A 20,767-nucleotide genomic window follows, 5' to 3' on the forward strand; every position below is an offset into this window, starting at 1 on the left:
GAATAGACCCGTTTGTGTTAATTTCATATGTAAATGTTACTAGGAAGCGATAAACAGTCAGCAGTCTAAGCAACAGTCTATTGCAAAACAGATTATTGAATGTCTGGATAAAATCTACTTAACACCGATCATTTTCAGCCATTTCTATTTCCATGATAATAATATAAAATACTCATGTATGTTCACAGAGTATCTCACCATTGGACTGTCTTCAGTCAAAAGAAAAAGAGGAAACTACCTCCTGGAGACAATCAAATCCATCTTTGATCAGTCCAGTTATGAGGAACTCAAAGAGATTGTGGTTGTGGTCCACCTTGCGGACTTTGACCTGGTCTGGTGTGAGAACCTGGTGCAGGAAATCACCAGGAAGTTTGCCCACCACATCATAGCCGGACGCCTCCTGGTGATCCAGGCCCCAGAGGAGTACTATCCATCTCTGGACGGGTTAAAAAGGAACTACAATGACCCGGAGGACAGGGTCCGTTTTCGCTCCAAGCAGAACGTGGACTACGCTTTCCTCCTCAACTTCTGCACGAACCTCTCTCACTTCTACATGATGTTAGAGGACGACGTGCGCTGCTCCAGGAACTTCCTGACGGCGCTCAAGAAGGTGATCACCTCCAGAGAGGGTTCGTACTGGGTGATGCTGGAGTTCTCCAAGCTGGGCTACATCGGGAAGCTGTACCATTCCAGAGACCTGCCGCGTCTGGCTCATTTCCTCCTCATGTTCTACCAGGAAATGCCCTGCGACTGGCTCCTCATCCACTTCAGGGGTCTGCTGGCCCAGAAAGACGTGATCCGCTTCAAGCCCTCACTGTTCCAGCACATGGGCTACTACTCCTCTTACAAAGGAGCGGAGAACAAGTTGAAGGACGACGATTTTGAGGAAGACTCCATAGACATTCCCGACAACCCTCCTGCCAGCCTTTACACAAACATCAACGTCTTTGAAAACTATGACGCCACCAAGGCTTACAGCACTGTTGATGAATATTTCTGGGGGAAGCCCCCTTCCACAGGGGACTTCTTTGTCATAGTCTTTAATAAATCTACTAAAATTAGTAAAATTAAGATTGCTACTGGTTCTGACGACCGTCAGAATGACATTCTTCACCACGGAGCTCTGGAGGTAGGAGAGAAACTAGTTGGGACTAAAAAAGGCAAACAGTGTTCCTCTTATATCACATTAGGGGAGTTTAAAAATGGCAACATAGAGGTTCAAGACGTAGACCACAAAATTGCCTTTGACATTGAGTGTGTTCGCATCGTGGTGACGGCCAGTCAGAAAGAATGGCTCATTATTAGAAGTATAAGTTTATGGACTACACAACCCCCCAGCCAATGAGGACTATACACAGAGACTCTTAGTATGTCATAGAGGCAAAGGTTTTTATTCTTATTATTTACTTATGTATGTATTTCCAGGTTTATTTATTCATTTTGTATGTATTTATTGATACTCATTTTGATTGCCAAATCAATCTATAGTTTTTATACCTGCAAGTTGTAACCTTAGTGGAGCATCTTTCCAGTCAGTCATTCTTAAGGACTGTTCAGCTGACCTCAGAGTATTCATGAACGTATGTTTTATTCAGTGTTCCATAAGCCTTTATTTATTTCAGATTTTGATAGCAATCCTTGACATAGGGCAGGGGGATAATCCAATGTTTTTCCAACTTTAAGTGATGTTATAGTGATATAAGCATATCATGTTATTGTTTTACAGCATTCTTCTGTCGGAGATGAGGTGTACACTATTCTATATTTTTCTTGCTGTAAACAAATCTAATGAAAAGACCAACAGTGAACTGATTCCACTAACAAGTATGTAGCCAAAGTTTGATATATCATATTCCTTTGTGCCATAGAGCTCCATTGTACAATACACAATATACTTGGGTGCTCTATGTCATTTTGAATCAATCCCACATACACCTTCCAACTGCTGTAAATACTCACTAGAGCACCAATGTGTATTAATACACAGTTGGAAACAGTTTTCAGTGGAAATTAACAGGGTTGAGGGTAGGACAGTCAGAAACTACTGAGAGATGAACTAACACATTTTTGGTTATGGTCTTTTCATTGGATTTGTGACAAAAACAAATATATATATAGAATCACACAAGCCTCATCCTTTGATGGTTCTAACCAAAATGTAATTGAACATTAAGAACATTTGTTAAAGCTTGGGTTGGCAGGAATTTGGAAAAGGCAAAATTTTAAAATACACCCTCCTCTGGCAGCTCTCCCCTCTCTGTCCTAAGCCCCTCCCTCTTGAGGACCTCATGAAGGCATATGCACACGCTTCACACAGTAACCTCATGATTCACATATATTAGTTTATTTAACCTTATTTCATTGTAGAGTTGTTCATTCAGCCACTCCTTGCCCTGCCCCTTCTCTCTGTTCATCAGACCACAAATGAAGAATTAGTTGGCTAGCCACCCTATGGTCCTTCTGCCTCACTCCCTGCTGCCATGGACTGCTTTTCCAGAAGGAGAGCGGGTACGGACTTGGGAGAAGGACCTTTGGTTGGTGACTGTAATGGCTCAAATTCAGCCAGTGCAAACCCCAAAACACTGGGTGTTACAGCGGGCTGGCGGCTAGCAGCAGTGCTGGGTGTAACCTGTGTCATGGCAGCCACAGAAAGTTTGCTGGTCTGGCTGTGAGTTTGGGCTGTCCTATCTCCTGGTGCTGGTTTTTGCACTGGCCAATTTTGGACTGCTGAAGCAGCTGAATGGGGGTGCGCTCTCCTCCCAGCAAGGTGTCCTATAGTGATGGGCAGTAAGGTGAGGGACACATTGTGATTCGAGGCTCGAGCTAATGTGAACTTGAAGCCTCAGCTGTGAGCCTTTGTCTCTGGTTAGCAGAAGGCATAACTATTAGCATCATTTTCTGACGTTTACTGGCTGTGTTTTATTTTGTTAACTGTCAGAATCCCTTTGAGACTCCTTTTGATGAGTCCCCTTTTTGAGTTGCTTTGCTTTGTAGGCAGTTCTTGCTAATGCTAGACAACCAACTTTCTCTGCAGGATTATTTGCTATTGAATCAGGCTTTTGCTACAGGGAAATGCATGTACAACTTAATCTGTGGAACAGCCAATAGAAACACCCACTCTCTCTGAAATGACCTGTGATTGGCCAAAGTCTCCCATCATGGTCGAGATTTTCTAAAGTGTGATAACAGAGCCAAAAGTAAGAGCAGAAATGTAGTGTTCTCTCAGTCCACTTGTTTTACAATATGCTCAAAGTTTGTGATGAAATTTTTGCCCACTGAAGGTCAAAATGAATCTGCCTACCCCAGCTTTAAGAAAGTCTAGTTTTATGGATTTAACCCTTTGAGAACTGGATTTTTTTTTTTCGGGGGGCGGGGGTGTTGTGTTGCGTTCAGAGGCCTTTCACATGTATTTAAACTTCTGAAATGTGGGCAAATTGGTTTAATTTCTTTCTAAAACATGGGGCACAAGAACGTCAGTAACTGAGCATGAATTGTCCAGCAGCTATAACAAAAATTTGTAAAAGGTGACAAGAAAATGACCTGAAAACTAGCTAGAGAGAGAGTGAGAGAATCATTGGAAAATTATCAAATAACTGGGGAAAAATAAAGAAAACTATATTTATTATTAATATATATTTAAAATGAGGCCAAAGAAAACATATTTCTTTTAATTATTTATATTTATTGTCTGATTATAGCACTTCTGTCTGGTCATTTTGTGTTTTTATTCTTTTTTATTCCTTTTTTTGTTCGTTTGTTTTTTGTTGTTGCTGTTTTCAGGGTAATTTTCTTTTAACTTTTTACTATTTTTTTTGGCTTATTTTGGGTAATTTCCTGTTGTGTTGTTCATTGCCTTCTTTCCATGTTGTTGAAAGAAATCAAGCCAATTTGCACAGATTTCAAAGGGTCAAACAGCATATCAGTGAAACATGTTTTATTGCACTGAACATCAATTTTATGTGTTTAAATCATGATACATCACTTTCAGTTTATCAATATGATGAAATTAAATTCAGGCGTATATCGCCTAGCCCTACAGTACCTTGACAACATATCTGTAAGTCATTAGCGGACGACGCAATGAGCCAATCATTTATGTGTGTTTTTGAAGGCTCTCCAGAAAGGTGCTTCAAGCGAGGAATGAAGACAGAACAGCATACCACTGAATTCCTTGAATTTACCGTCCAATTAAAGCCATTCTGTCTTCTGCAATTTTTCATGAGTGATATTAAGCCTGCAAGTCTAGCCCTGGGATTTCTCTCTGAGAATTTCCCCATTTGGCCCTTAATTAGTTTCCTCCTTGAAAACCCACCAAGAAAGTATCAGAGGTCATAATTGCCTTGAATATTCATCGTTTTGCACATAACTTTTTTTGCTTTCAGTTTCAAATATTCCTACCCAGTTTAATCATCTTCCTCATTGTGTTTGAGGCGGGGATTTGAGTGGGCTGAGCTCTTTTACTGGCGCTGTATGCTCCGTCAGGGCCACTGACAGGAGAACAATGTTTGTTTTCACCCATCTTCTCCAAGAGCTGAGATTAGATTGCACAGTGAAGAATGGGCCAGGTCTGCTCTTAGGTCTCTCTTTTTTTTCCACCACAGCACAATTTTCCCCCAGTAAATTGGTCTGTGTTTGCTTCACTCTCTACACCAGCAAAACAACATCTCCCCTGAAGCTATAGGATCTCAATTCGCTCTTTCCCCAATGTTGCACTCTCACAACTCCAATGTTTCTGCTCCTACATGGTTTCCTCTCTGTGATCTTTGCTCTCGCTTCATGCAGTCTGCTGGTGCTTTGGGGAAACTTGCTTCCTTTGAAGATCCTTTTTCAAATTTCACACCTTGCTTTATGTTGTTTTACAGCAAACATTTGCAAGAATTAACAAATGTTTAACACATCATTCCCTTGATGCCCAAAGCAGCTCAGAGTCACACTATAAATAACCTTGTAATTTTCCATGTTCATGTAATTATAACCTGTTGGTAACAGATTAGTTTCTACATTGAAATGACATTAAGAAACCACTCCACAATGCAATAAAGAGGTAAATGTTTACAGAGCACTGACGTTCTTTAAGAACATGAGGTGGAAGCAGATCGTCATTAAGCATGCTGCCACAGTTTTGTAAAGCTTTGTTCCGCTGTTGCGATAGCCACCTGTTCCATATTTTCCCTCAAGGTCTTGTTCAGTGTCACAGATCGAGACCTTTTGCAGATTGGCTTGTACCACCACTTTGAAATCCTTCCTCAGCAAATCCCCCATGTGCTATCCCAAATGAAATTAGAATGCCCACCACCGCCACCACAATATAGCTTATTGTTTTTCCTCAGCATTTCCCCCGGAAAGTCGCTATTCATTTTGGTGAATGATTTCCGTGACCCACATGGATCAGCTCCTCAGAGGGGATCTTGTGTGAATGGATGATGCTCAGGAACACAATCTACATTGTGCTGCGCGTGTGATATTCTTTATGATGCACACCGTGGTGCCAATTCAGCCTAGTATTACCTGCTTATGAGCTATAAACACATGATGTCACCGCAGGGCAGTTAGCTGTTTTACAAGTGTAATGGATGGCTTTGATACGCCTTATGCCCAAGTAGAGAAATCGTGTTGTGCGGCTGATTTTTCTGGAGGAGAAATTGCTGTCTGATCTTTATTTGAAATAAGATGCCAGCCAAAACTAGCTGCACGCTGCAGATTTATGGACAGATTTACATCTTGGGGATAACAACAAAAGCTGCATAAATTCCTCAACTGGATGTCAGCAAACTGCTGCGCGCAGCATTCTTTTGCTATTGGCAGCATGTTTGGAGACCACAATCCATACTCAGCCTTGAGTGTGCACAGGATCAGTTATACTGTACATTTCACTTGATACTAAAAGGATGTTTTCTCCTATTGTTGAGTCTTTATAGCTAATAAATGACCATCATCGCTGTCCATTTGTCAACACTAACTGCATCGGCAGATCTCTGCAAGAAAAAGGGCAGAGGTTTGTGAATCACTTGCAGGCAGCTAACTGTCTAAGTTTAATTATAGTGGCTATGAGGGTGTGATCCCCAAAGCTCCAAGTAAGTGATGAATGTGAATATGATGTTTGGATCCTGCGTTATTTGAAATGTGAGCTGTCTTCCAGTGGAGCATGTACAAAGTGCATGAACAAAAGAAATTTTCAGTGGATAAAACAACTCCTTTTATACGTCAGGATCTATGAATTATTGTTCCGCTTAATGAAATTGTACTGGGTTTGTACGTAGAAGCCTACCGATACTACCTTACAACAGGTTTGGAGTTCACATGTGCTGTATATTGTTAAGTGGAGCGAGTGCGTTAAGCTGTTGTTCCTGTGTCTGTTTTACTTTCCATCGTTCTCTAAATGGTACTGTATTGTAAGATGACATATATTTTTTTACACATATCATTTGAAATGTTGTATTGTATATATTGTATTTAAAATGAAATTAGATTAAACGAATGAATGCCGACTTTGTGGTGCATTGACTGTTGAGATGGAGCACTGTGTGAGAGAGCTCAAAAGAGTGCAAAATATTGAATATGTGTCTGCAGTGTTGGTGCTTGAATATTGGTTTGAACGCCTTGGGGAAAACAAAGCACTATTTACACGTCCCTGAATCAAAAATGTTGTTCCTCTGTCTTTGCCTCAACATGTTTTGTTCTGTTGAAAATGTTTTATGAATAAAAGTGGAAAATACAGCGTACATTTAAATAGAAAGGGAAAAAAAGACATAACTAACATTTGCAGTTCCTTGAAACTTGCAGCAAAAGCAAGCCTGTCCGACTCAGATCTTGCTGTAGCCAAAAGCAAAAGCCATACATTATTCATTTCAATATTCATATGCTTTCTGCTTTTTTTTAACTGCATACTTAATGAAGGTGTGGGGATGGTGCTTGGGGGGGATTCTGAACTGTTTAAAGCAACATGCTCTTTGTGTATTTCTCAAGATGGGTCATACATTTTCTCACATAAAGCACACTGTCAGACATCTGGAAACATGGCTGAGTGGGAGAACAGACAAAAAAGTTGTGCAGTGCAGATGAGAAGTTAGTTTATTGAATTCAGGTTACTGTATATGTTTTTATTGCCTCCGCAAAGAGACACATGGGGCTCAGTATGCTCAGTGTTTATTTAACCTCCAGTGCCTGCAACATTTTGTGTCGAAAATCATACCACTGTATGAGTGCCATTAATTAGTGAATGCACAGATGGTATTCACATACACAGTATGTGAAATTTAGGGCAACTTACTCTTCACAGTTAAAGCAGTATTTCCAACGTCCATGGAGCATAAACATCCATATATAAAATGAGAAAAAATCACTCAGGATTTCACAGCTGTTTTTGGGATTGTTGATTTCATGGCAGCTTTTCTAAAAAAAAAAAAAAATATTAAAAAAAATCTATCTTTTTATTTTTGGCTGTGAAAATGCACAGACAAGTGAAAATTTGAAAAAAAAAAAAAAAAAAAATAGTTGTCTCAGAGCCAAAGCCTATGAGCTAATTACATGCACTCAGTGTTTCCCACAGAATAAGAATCTATTTGTGAAGGCAGCAACAGCTGTTGTTAGACACAGCACTGAAGGGCTTTCACAATGAGCCACTGTCCTTACTACCTGATTTACCTGCTTAGCCCGTTGTCATTCTGAATTTGCAAAATAGCGGCATTTTTGGTTTCAGCATGAGTTAGCAACACCAAAAGGAACCTTTCATGTCAAACAACATGTAGGTGACTTACTTACAGAAAAAACTTAAAGTCCGACTCCTTAGAGGGTCTTTTAGTACAAAACATGCTGAACAAGACTTTTTAGAAAACCAAAATGTCACAATTTACTTCCATGCATTGAAAAACTAACGTTGTGGCCCTGGCACATACAACAGACTGCGCCCACCTGTCACTCAAAGCAGCCTCGCCATCATGTGTAGTTTTCAAGGGCAACTTCACTGACTGTCAACCAGCTTTGTATCATAACAATGTGGGTAGTATGTGTGGATGAACTGTGGTAAACTTCTCTCCATCACCAGTGCTTAGATCAAATATACTTTTGTGAACAGGAAGTGGGCGTCATACTGCTCCATGCACAGTGAAAACAAAGGCAGAGATTTAACGGTAAAACTAAGCAGAGCTGATAAAATGGAAACCAAGATTCCAGTGGCGTGTCTAGACTGCATAGACGACCTAATCTTATGAGAGGACTTGCTTAATATCAGTGAAATACTTCTTTAAGCCTTGATAACATTCAAATGTCTGAGTCATATAAAAATCCCCCCCTGCACAATGGGGATATTATCTATTTAGACCAAAACTGTCTTTTTTACCAGGTTGTAAACATGTTTATGTCTGCTGTTAAGTTGGGAATTTTAACATTTTTCAGCCCTGGAGGTTGCTGCTTGGCTACGACATGTATACCAAAAGCCTGTCAAAAAAGGTATAGGGGAGAAAAACAAGCAAAGCCAGCCTCAGGTTAAAGTATTTTTTATTCGCTTTTTTTGCAAAGAATTAGACAGAAACACAAGGGCAAGAATCCTTCCCAATGGTACTTCAATTATTCCAGCTCATTGTTGACAAGCAAAACTTGCTTTACTACAAAATTTACATTTCCCCAAACTATAAGGAACAATTTCATCCTCGCTGTAAGACGTCTCAGGGTTTCATTAAGAGAATTCATTTATACAATACTCTTAACCCATAGAGGAGCATAACTGAACATCATAGTGTTGTGATATTGCCAAATGGGTCTTTAACAAAGAGCTTTTGGCAGATTGTAATTAACAACAATGCTAATATATCAAAGAAATACAAAATGAAGAATAAAATGAAATTAATATGTGAAAAACTTTATCAAAACTTTGGTGAAAAAATAGTATAGTAGTTGTAAACAGAATCACGGTTATTAAAGGTTTTATGACAGTTTTGATAAAGGCTACTTTTGATAATGGAGTCAAGTCTCATTTAACACCTCCAGGCTTTCACAGTTTTAACACTATTTCGGAGACCTTGAACATTTTGTCACAGTCACCCCCACCTCTCTCCCTCTCCTGTCCTTCAAAGTCATCCAGAACCAAATGGAAGGTAAGCGTACACGACAGCCGGGCCCCTCAGAAACCACAGCTAATACATGCTATGAAGGAGTCTGGGTAGCAAGTAAAAAAAATGAATATCCCACAACAAGACCTGTGCTGTGCACAGCGGGGGACATCAGCCAATCAATTGCTGTGGTTGCCATGGTGCTGCCAGCATGTACGCACACAGGGAGCAAACCCCACACGATACACCTGGCTGATATGGATTGTGTGGATTTCCTCATGTGCCTTTTGATCTGCCCTGTGCCTCTGGGAATCCGCCTCTGTGCTGGGATTTTAATTTCACTCGATTAGGAAGCAGCAGCAATGTGTGCAGCAAAAAGAACAATGACCACGGTCCGTTTGATTCTCTTCTCTCATGGCACAAGCGAAATATGTTTTCAAGTGCACAACAGTGGAGCATCAAAGCCTGTCAATAGCTTTTGATTAGTACATTTTGTGCTGTGCATTTCCAGCACAGACCCGCATGAGCCAGATGCACTGGCTGAGGTGGGGCTAAGCTGGGGAAATGGAGGTGGGGAGATAAAAGGCATGTTGGAAAAGCTGAAAAGAAGTGCAATGAACAGATGAATGGGTAAGTACAGGGATTTAAAAGTATTGAAGTCGAAGCGAAGCTGAAGGCAAGGAAACATGAAGCGGGCACAGGTGATGAATGACTCGTAATAACCTGGCGAGGAACTTGTGATTGTGTGTCTACCGGTGATGGAGGGGCCTCTCAGCATTCAGGTGCTCTCGGGCTGATGAGCAGCCAGTTACGTCGGATACCGAGAGGCCTGAGCCAGCGTGCGCCGCTGGGTATTGAGCAGGTTTCGTGATGGGAGTGGGGGAAAAGGATGTATTCTTATCTGCCAAATCGGGGATGAAAATGGCTTAGGGTGAGGATGAAAGTGCGTCAAGCATTCAATCATCATTTGTTTCCAGGTGGTGGTGAATCAAAGCCATGTAAAGTGGAGGCTGCGCATGTGCAGAGTGGAGGATGGAGCTGTGCCACGTGGTAAAAAGGGACGAGGTATAACGGTGTAGGTCACAAGTTTAATTACAAGGGTTAAGCCGCACTCTTATGGCACTGGTGATCCATTGCAGTGGTGCAGACAACCTAAGGAATTCCTTTCATTTGCTGTCATGATGTTGAACATTAACAGTGAACCAGCCCAGCAGAACACTGCATGCTTCACTTTAACTACTCCCATGGCATTTACTGGGTCTTCATGAGGAGTGGAGATAAAAGGAACAGTGCTGCAGGCGTTGTTGGAGCCAGCTCCTTCCTCAGAGTGGGTAGTCCCTATGGCGAATGAAGGTTTAATCGCTCCCAATTGCTTTGCCTCAAAAAAGGTGTGACCCCCCCCGTCCTCCCCACACAACCACCCTCTGCCACCACCACCACCAGCCTCCCATCTGTCTTTCATTCTTGCCAGTGAACAAATCTTGCCACAGGGAGATGTGCTGCCAGTTTCCTCAGTCCCTTCTTCCCTAGACCTTCCACTTTCAGCTTTGTAATGCCTTCATCCTACTGGGAACAGGGGAAGGAGTAATCAAAACAATTACCTAAGTCCCATTTTGTTTCATAGGAGACTTGTCTTTTTTTCATGTGAATCTTCAGCCAGAATGAAACAGGTTGTGTCTTGGGGGCTTTTCGTGGAACATCACAAAGGCAGCAGCTGTCACAACACAAGAAAAGCTTCAGTTTCATGCTGCTTCTACCAGCAGGTTTATCACTTGGCTCTTTCAACAAGAGATCCACAACCAATTACCAAAAAAAAAAAAAGGGGGAGGGAGGGGGATGTGTGAACCAAAAGCAGTCACCTTGATATATTCACACAGAACACGTCCTCTCATCAGGAACTGTGGAATATACACCAATCTGGATCATCATGTAGAAAACAAAGCAGCCTCATTGCACATGTTCACTACCGCTAGCTCCAGGGATTGTTATCTATTTTCCCAAAAAGGAAAAGAAAAAAGCAGGAGCGTCTCAGCTTACCTTACAGTGTGTCTCATGATCCAAAGAGCTGAAAAGAAAAGCTACGTTTTTGCAGATCAACGGATCTTTGACTTTGATGAGACAAAATGAGCTCAGCATGAGATATAATATGTTGCCTGGCCCTCCCTACTGCCCACTGTTCATATCTATCCCCTACAGTAACTCTCATACTCCCGGGCATGTCGTCCGAAATTGTAAAGGCCTTAATTAAAGATTAATGTCAGGGCTTCTTGCATGCTCTGCTTAGATAACTCATTTCCCAGGGCGCATTGCTAAAAACCGCCCATGCTGGACACCAGATTTTTCAGCTTTCAGAACAAAAGCCCTCAGCTCTCTGGCCAACGCGATCCTTTTAGCTGAAGGACAAGCAATAACAGCTCTGCTGCTGCTGTCTTTGCGAAGCCACCACTGTGACTACAACAGGGGGAGGTTGAGTCATTTTAATTATCACAGGCAGGCAAAGAGACGCAATCAGCCGGCTGAAGGCCCACTGCACCGACTGCTTGTGCCTCCACCCCTCGCAACAATTACTGATGCTCGTCTTCCTTGTGAAGCCTGTTTATAATGTCAGGGCATGCCACAGAGTTGGGGATCTGTCGGTGGGAATCAGCCTCGTTTTAAGTGCTTCTTCACACAAACCGAGGTGTAGATGCATGGCGTGTTTGTACAGGCAGAGCCATTCAATCATGTGTATGCATGTGCGTTCATGTTTTGTCAGCAGTTTCAAATAGATATAGATGAGATCTGACCAACTCCATTGGCGTGCCAGCAGCGCTGTAACGGGGCTTGATGGTTTCTATGTCATGTAATTCCAGATCCGTCTTCCAGGATCTCAGGGCTGTTTTGAGTCAATCAGCAGAATAACTGTTAGCATTGTACATTTATGCAAACCACGGATATGTTACATTTGCACGTTTGTAGTGGATATGTGAAATTTTACGTTTCAACAATGCTTTGGTTAACATAGGTCTAGGCACAAAAAAACCATTCGGTTATGGTTAGGATAATATCATTTTTTGGCATAAAATACCCAGCTGTGAAGGCACAATCCCAGCAGTAAAAGAAGCTATGGCAACCACATTTCATGCCTATAAAGCTGCTCAAAACACAGCAACACAGCAACAGTGCTAAAAAGCACTTACATTTCGGGACTGAAAGGCAGTTGGAAAATAGAGATGGATCCCTAAAACACACATTTGGGGGTGGGAAGCTGCTGTTAAAGAACCCAGGTGACTGAAAAACACTGTTTGGGAGCTAAAAAGCCACTGAAAACACAGTACATTTACATTAAAGGAAAATTTACAAGTTAGAAAAAGTCAAATCATTGTGTTAGTCCGAATAAAACTGGACATTTTAAATACATTTACATTTACATGTCAGTCCAGTCCATTTTTATTCCCAGCTCTACAAATACTGCCGCTTTGTCAATGCTTTTGGCGCACTTGCAGGACTCCAAAAGGCACCCTTTGCATGCGAATGGAACACCACCTGATGGGGTCAGGCGAGAACACAGTCAGACAGAACCGGCCGTGTTGTTATTATACACTGGTGGACAGCACCTGACACATCCGCCCAATACATGCACAGGCGGCATCAGTTGAGAACATGACCAGATAGTCATGTGTGCATGAAACGCATCACAACGTCTTCAGGATGTAACACTGCCAGTAAAGTAGTAATATAAGAAGCACCATGGCATGTATGGGGCAAATGGAAGGAGTGGTGGAAGGGTCCCACAAACCCGGATTTTGATGCAGGAGATCATTGTCCACTTCCTATTTAAATGTGATAGGATCCCTTCCACTAAATCTAACCATCCATAAACACAACCACATGCCACACCATCGCACCATGTGCCTCTGTTGACATTATGGTGGCGGCATCTCATAGCGTAAACAACAGATGCAGAAGGATACCAAACTTGTGATATGTAGATGCAGAAGTAAACCGACATGTGGCGAGATATGATTAAAACGTATTGATTAGTCTGACTGAAATTGTACTAAGTCGAATTTCTCAAAGTCAGAGTAACACACCTAGATAATAAAAGGTAATGGCTGGAAGAATAAGCTGCATACACTCTGCCTTCCTCTGCATTTAAGGACTGCATTGTGACAGGACAGGTCCTTAAAAACATCACGGTAGGGGCTGACAAGCTGATGGAAACATATCATGACTCATTAAATCAAAAACACTTGTTTGCTGGTCTTGAACAGTGGTCTGCGGCTTGGCAAGTATCTCACCTAGGTAAGATGTAATCCACTATCCCCTTCACCTACCAGTGACAAAATCAGCTTATATATAAGGTCACTTTAAAAACATTGATATGGTTAGCGTGAAATGTACAGGTGTAATATATTTGTTCTTTGCAGAAATGTATGATCCAAACATTTCCTTCTAGCACTGGGTTATTCTAGCTTCTCCCATGAAAAATATGGGCTCCGCAGTAAGTGTCACAGACACGTCAGCTTTCATGTTTACAATCAATATGATAAAGCTCATAGTGACAGCGCATTGCAGAGGGGTGGAGGATACTTTGATGATGTGAGAGGCCTGTTATTTAGCTCTTTCTATACACCTCCACTGTAGGAGACTAAATATCAAATCTGAAGGAGCCTCATAGAGATGAAAAACAAGCACACCCTGCAATATCCAGCAGGCTGTCCAGGCCAGCAGATAACAGATACAGGCTTTCAAACAGTATATCTTCTTGGAGGGAATGCTATCTGATCACTACTTTATTTGCTTAGCAGATGCCAAAATGACTGTATCATTGCAACTGCTGCTGTGAGCAAATCTCAGTCCTGATATTGAGAGTGAATGGCAGTTCCAGTCATTGATTCAGTCTGGTTTTTGCCTTCTTGTTAGCCCTTTTCTGTGGCTGCAAGATCGATTTTTTCCTGGACTTGTCTGACGTCATTCCCAGTCAAAAATGAAGCTGTGGAAACTAGTGCATAGTTAGCATAACTTATACCCTAGTGCATAGAGATTGGCAGTCAAAATTCATCTTATGCCAAAAGCACTACAAAATCAGTGATATTAGGATGACTTTGTAATGAGAACAGGCTGGTGCCAAAATGGTTTATATTCATTTGATTAAACAATGTTTTTTGGAATCTGGTAACTTCATTTAGGACAATATCAATTATGATGAAGTCCATGTTTTGAAGAGGGTAAACTTTTTTTAAAACTCTGGTGCCAGATGGTCTTCCGCTGTTGCTACATGCAGTTCCCACTCTGTTGGCTATTTTTGAGTTTTTAATGAGGAACGTTTAGATTTTCTCTTATTTCACAGACAAAAATTTATTTCGGGACTGGAGACAGAAACACCCTAAAAGAACTCAGAGGATTTTGAATCATGATTTAATGTTTATTCAACAGAGACAATAGAGTACCCAAGGGATTTTTTTTTGAAGGCTGACGCAGAAGTTAATGTCACCCTGGAAAATAAACTGTGCTCAACACATTTGTGATATTTGCACATTTTGCCCAGCAAAGTAATCTCTCCAAATAACACCTCTTGATTTTTGAAGCCTAATGACATTGCCAGAAAAAAAATTGTAACATTAAGCTATAAAGAAAGAACACTACGGTTGCATGACGTAACATTACCACCACAGCAAGGCTGTAAAACTGTGTTTTGTGTGATGATGTTCTGTGGTTTCATTTAGCCATTTGTTAGCTTCAAAATTCAGGAGTGGGGTATTTACTTGCATATTTTACTTCATAGAACAAAGTGTGAAATTGTCTTAAACTTGTGTTGACTTCAGACCTAATGTAAGGCACCTTGTTCACTTTGAGAAACTAATCTGACAAGAACCTTCACAATGCAAATTGCCTCCCATACAATGATAACAAAAATTCCGCTTCCATAATAAGAGTTGTTTTAGTAATAAATGTGTTTATGGGGGAAGGGGTTATAATTGATCTCAATGAAATAAACCAAAAATTAAAATCGCTATATAAATCAGCCAACATTTGTTCTGTCAGTTAGGCTGAATACATACAAGGCTGTCAAAGCGTCAGTAATTAGACCACTGAAAGTCACAATGATGGTAACCAGTGAGCTTTTTGTCCAGTGCCTTGAGTGTTAATTTAGGGTTTGCCGTGGACTAAGGGTTGTTTTTGTGAAAGATTATTGAGTGCGTGTATAATTCCAGCATTTTCTCTGATTGGGAGGTCACCAGGGCAAAGCACAACCTCTTTGAATCAAAGACACAGCTGGAGATGTTTGTGGCATTTAGGGATATGAAACCAGGATATAATTTTTCATCATAACTGATGACATAGTAAACACTGATACTGGCCCATTTTGTAATAAAAACACTTTTTTTGTTGTATTTTGTCTTTATCTGCTGTTGTACTTTTAATAATCAGAAGGCCACTCCTCACCACTGACATTGACAGGCTTACCTGTGACATTAAACTGCTCAGTTGTGACTTCACTGCCATTGCTGAGGGCTTCAATAATGCTGTCCATATGTGAGGCCTAATTACTTTCTGAGCTGGCCCCTGCCACAAGGTCGCACTTGTTATGCCACTGTCCCATCCACACAATCAGATTTCTCACAAAGGGAGCTAATCTCATTCCTTCACAAGCCATTATCTTGATCGGACTGCCTTTTTACGCAATTTTCAACTCTGTCCAGATGAGAGAATGACTTTCCTTTAGCAGGAGAGAAGACGCTCATCAGCATCCCACTGAGAAGTTTCAAACTGTCAGCCAACATACACCAACTCCAAATTGGAGTTAAATTGAAGAGGCGTCCGGCTGGAGAAAGGCCAAGACAAGCAGGGCCGAGCAGCGCTGCAGCGGCAGATGTCGATGAAGGTTTTTAATGGAGTTGAATTAATTCACGCAGGGTGTAATTTGTCCTGTGGATGTGGGAGGCGTACTAAGCCTGAACTTTTTCAGGGTCACGAGAGTCGTTGTATTGATAGACATCTGCTGAGGCGGTCTGCAAATTGCAGAAACTGACAGATCTGCTCTGATGTGGAGATAATGATTAATTGCATTTCTCCAGTGTAAGGCCTGTTGTGAAGTCAGAGTTGTGTTCTCACACATTTGACTAACACTCTGCAAAGGGAAAGTGTTAAAGTGCTCAGCAAGTAAGTAACTACTTATACTGATCTGGTTCATTTTAGAAACATAAATTAGTTCAGTTATTGGAAATACACAAAGTACGCTGGTAGACATATGTCCAGATTTCTATAATTTCTACATACCTAACTTGTAACATTCTGGACCAATACGAATGCTAATACAGATGTTGAAGAAGCAATTGGCCAATAGCCGATAGAAATACCGTTTGTTTGGTTTTTTTTTTGTGATTACCTAATTCTTCCTTTGTACCAGGGAGACAAATCTTTATTTAAAAAAAATAACTTAAATGTTTTATAATCAATCAGTATTTCATCACATTATCTTTGAAAGTGCACAAATACAATCATATATATTTATGAAACAATCTTTAATATTATCTTTTTTTAACATGAAAACATTTTGTACATAATTGCTTCAAAAGCATTTTTACTAAATATATCATAATTCCCTCTCTAATACCTATTTTATTTTGCTGTGAAAACATAAATGTTCTCTGTCCAACAACAGTTATTCAAGTTTCTTGCTAAAAAATATATTTTACAAAATTACATTTAAACACATCATGAGAATATTATAATCTAACTGCAACCTCTGAGGCTGAAAATGAAGCCAACATGTCCATGTGGAAGTACCAAACATTGCAGTTCATGTTGAGGCCACTTGAGGCTGACTCCAAAACAGAGTCAATCCCCACAGACCTCCATGTTAAAATGCCCAACTTTACAGCAGAAATTAACATGTTTACAGCCCTGTACAAAAAAAAGTTTTTTGGTCTCTATAGCTGATTTCAACATTCATGCCACCCGTACGCAGAGTTGGCAGGGGTTGTAAACTCACGTTTGCATTTTATTAAGGCCCAAAGTAACTCATATTTAAGGGTGGGGTGGGGGCGCTCCACGGCTCCGCCCTCTCGTTCAAACATGGTCACTTCTGGCTCCAAAAAAAATCAAGACAGCTATGGCCAAATCGCTGAACTTCATAATGGCAGTCCACGAACCAATGGGTGACATCATGGAAACTATGTCCATTATTTATACTGTACTGAACTGTACTTTTTTCCCCCAATACTCATTTTACTCAGCTTTTTTTTCTTAGAGATTTAATGCATCATAATGTTACTTGTTGGTTCTGGCCAACACTTGCTAACTATTTGATTAATTATTTTATTTAACCTTTATTTAACCGGGAATAGTCCCACTGTAAAACAACTCACCACCTGCAAATTTTAACACAGACTCATTGTTCACGATGTAAAATCATCAGGGGAACAATGGGATGTGTCCCTTGATGTGTTGATAGTGAGTGTACGGCATCCTACGATTCTGGAATTGTTTTTACATTGACCGAAGGTTTATATATTGTATATTTGAGTTTGGATATAAAATTTAAATATTGGCATTTTTTTGTGTTTATCGGATAATAAAAACCTGTTTAACTCTTGGTTGGTTGTTTTTTGCAGGCAAACTTAAAACAAGATCAGATTAATCAATTTTGAATCTAAAGTATGAGAGGTGATTCAGTCTAAAGGGACTTTGTGTGCTTATTTATGGATCTGTCAGTCATTTGAGAGTGATGTATGAATGTATGTATGTGATTTATGTTGGTGGTGAAGGTTGCACATAATCATTAAAAATCCAAATCATCCCATCAGGTTTGTTTGTAGCATTTCGCCTGATGGCACTTTGCAAAATACATCTGTTTTAGAATTAGAGCAGCTGTCATTAACTGACTTCACCTGTATTTACTAGCAGAACTGTAAAAATGGTGGTTACTTTTTTGCCCAATATGGCTATTGTGGGGATTAAGCCTTTCAGTTACAGGATGATCATTGTAACCCTGTTTCTGCCTTCGACTGTATCATCACATTGAAGTGCCTGCAGCTCTTTTTAAGCAGCTCAATGCTCTGGGCCTGATTCTAAGCACAGTTGTAGTTCTCCTAACGTGGGCGGATTATGAGACACTGGGCCCCTGGGCACAGATATGTGAAAGGCCCAACCACTGCTGCTACACAGGCACAAGACACAGACTGTGTTGTGGTTATACCTCTTTTTTTATTGTTTTGCACCTTGTTGTAGTCATTATGTATTTTTCTGTTCTTTTTGTGTTTCTTTGTGGTCATTTTGTACCTTTTTTTGGTCCTCTTATGTCTCACTTTGGGATAATTATGTGTCTTCTATTTTTACATTTTTTGCTGTGTCTCTTTGTAGTTATTTTGTATCTTTTTGGTTGTTTTGTTCCCCTTTGTAGTCATTTATATGTTTTTGGTAGTTATGTCTCTCTTTTGTGTGTTGTGCTGTGTTTTTTTTTGGTAATTGTGTGTTTTGTTGGTAGCTTGGGGCCTCTTTTAGGTAATTTTATGTCTTTTTTTGTCATTTTGTTGTTTTGTGTCTCTCTCTGCAGTTGCTTGGCATTTTTTTTGGTCCATTTTTAGTCTCTTTCAGGTTCGTAGCTGTTCATTTGAAGGACATTTTGCAAGTGGATGTTCAGGGTTTGGGCCCCTGGGCCTGTGTCCAGTAGGCCTGTTCAATAATCCATTCATGCATTTTAACTAACCTGAGATAGCTTGAAGCCTCTTGCTCTCCCTTTATAGCTGGCAATCTAAGTATACAACATGGCAGATTGTGATTAAAATGAACTATTTGTGGGAAAGACTGGAACAGAAATAAGGCCTGATACAATTATCTATATTATGACTGGATATAATTTAGGCAAAATTCAGAGAAAAGTTTATTTTGGTGATGCAAAACCAGAAGATTTTTCTTAGAAGAGGAATGGTTGCCAAAGTCTGGATGAGCGTTGTACTGCACTGCCACCTGCTGGCACTGAGCCTGCATGGATACACCAAACAAAATGAGGAGTGAGATCAGAGCGAAGGGAAGCAAAGGGGTTAGGGTTGTAAGAAAAGGTCCCTTTCTCTAATGCTGAATTTTTATTAAAGCAGTATTTCACCACATGGCAGGGTGTTTTCTGTTCTAAACACACAGACACACACACACACACACACACACACACACACACACACACACACACACACACACACACACACACACACTCTCTCATAAGTATTCAGAAGACCTCCAGTATCTGCCTCCATGGGGATCTGCTGTCCCAACTGTGATTCAGTCCTTTTATTCTGAAGGCGAAGTGTTGGTTTTTCATTTGAAGGTGAGAAAAGGCATGATTACTTTATGAAAAGAAACTCCCAGGATAGAGAATGAAATAGCCAGATCTCTGTCTGCATCTGCCAAGTTTCATTGTGTTAAGATGAGATATTTTTTAGACCGTTCACCTTCAAGTATTCAAAGTCTTGAAGGCTTTTAAAGTTCATCAAATGTAACTTAATGACTTGGTCCCCCTGGGTGGTTCTCCATGGTACCTTGCCCTTCCTCCCTTGATTCCTGTCATGTACCTTTTTATTTTTTATGTCAGTTTGCTTTATTTCCCTTTCTTTTTTTCTCTTTTTGGGGACCCTAAATCCTATTTTGCCTTTAAGGAGTGAAGTTCAGTCTTTCAACTAATTTATTCAGCCATTTAATCTTTAATTTTTAATTACAAAAGAATTACCCCCATGGGGATGTATGAAGCTGCACTTACAGTTTACATCCATGTCTGTGAAAACATGGAGGCTTCACACACATTTTCCCCAGGGCAGCACAGAAGATCTATACAGCCAGCACAGTTTCATGTTTAGCACCCAAGGTACCCAAGGCTTTATCATATATCCTTTAAGATATCTGTGTGACATTTGAGGGAAGGAATTCTTTAGTTATGGCCAAAAGCATGCTTTATGAGGTCACTGTGACCTTGACCTTTCACTATGAGCAAAATCTAATCAGTTTGTCGAGTCCAAGTGGATATTTGTGTTAAATTCGAAGAAATTTCCTCAGGTTTCTTGAGATATCGTGTTCATAGGAATGGGTGAATGTGCAGATGGACAGACGCCTCCAGCCTTGGCTGTTGTCATTGGGGAGGCACAAAAAATTGCAATTAAAAGCAAACTTTTCATTCCAGGCTTTTCAGGGCCCCCTCTCCCATTGGGTAGTCAGTCCCACTCCTCCCCTCTACACGCCCCTGAGCCAAGGGCTTTCAATTGTCACTCGACCAGCAATGTGCACTTTGATTTCATTTTAACTGCTTTGAAAACAGAGGGAGGTTCAGAGCACTTTTTTTTTCCAAACAAATTAACCAATTAGCAACCAAACTTTTGGTTGTCGCTCCCCTCTCTTAAGAGCTCCAGTGCTCCGTGTCTGTGGACTGCCTATCATAATATAAATAACATTTGGACTAAATGTCCATGACAATGTGTCAGAACACTGTAGATTTTCTCATTGAACAAAGCAGATTTGTATAGAAAGAGAAAAAATTGCCAAAAGGTCTCAATCAGTCAACATGTTCTCAGCCAAAGGCCAAATAAATGTGTAGACATCATGCAGCTACAAATTACATCGACCTTTTCTTGAATTTGAAATCATCCTTGCAGGACGCTGATTGCTTCCTGGATGGATTCTTTGGTAGAGTTTGGAAAAAACAGAGGATAAGAAAAATCTCACTGTTATAGTTGACACTGGACCAAAGACAA

General features: G+C 40.6%; 1 protein-coding gene across 3 annotated transcripts in view; it reads left to right on the forward strand.

The window, feature by feature from the left end:
- Positions 1-6,488, forward strand: part of LOC121950658 (alpha-1,3-mannosyl-glycoprotein 4-beta-N-acetylglucosaminyltransferase C-like) — a 130,906-nt gene extending 124,418 nt beyond the window's left edge. For all 3 annotated transcript variants that reach the window (XM_088080196.1, XM_088080198.1, XM_088080197.1), the window contains one exon: positions 189-6,488. In XM_088080196.1, the coding sequence (XP_087936322.1) occupies positions 189-1,345 (1,157 nt within the window). In that variant the 3' untranslated portion in view covers positions 1,346-6,488. The remainder of the gene's footprint in view (positions 1-188) is intronic.
- Positions 6,489-20,767: the final 14,279 nt, after the last annotated feature.

Source organism: Plectropomus leopardus, chromosome 7, assembly GCF_026936395.1.
Source record: "Plectropomus leopardus strain MGB_pleo_1.0 chromosome 7, ASM2693639v1, whole genome shotgun sequence".
NCBI classification, from domain to species: Eukaryota; Metazoa; Chordata; class Actinopteri; order Perciformes; family Serranidae; genus Plectropomus; species Plectropomus leopardus.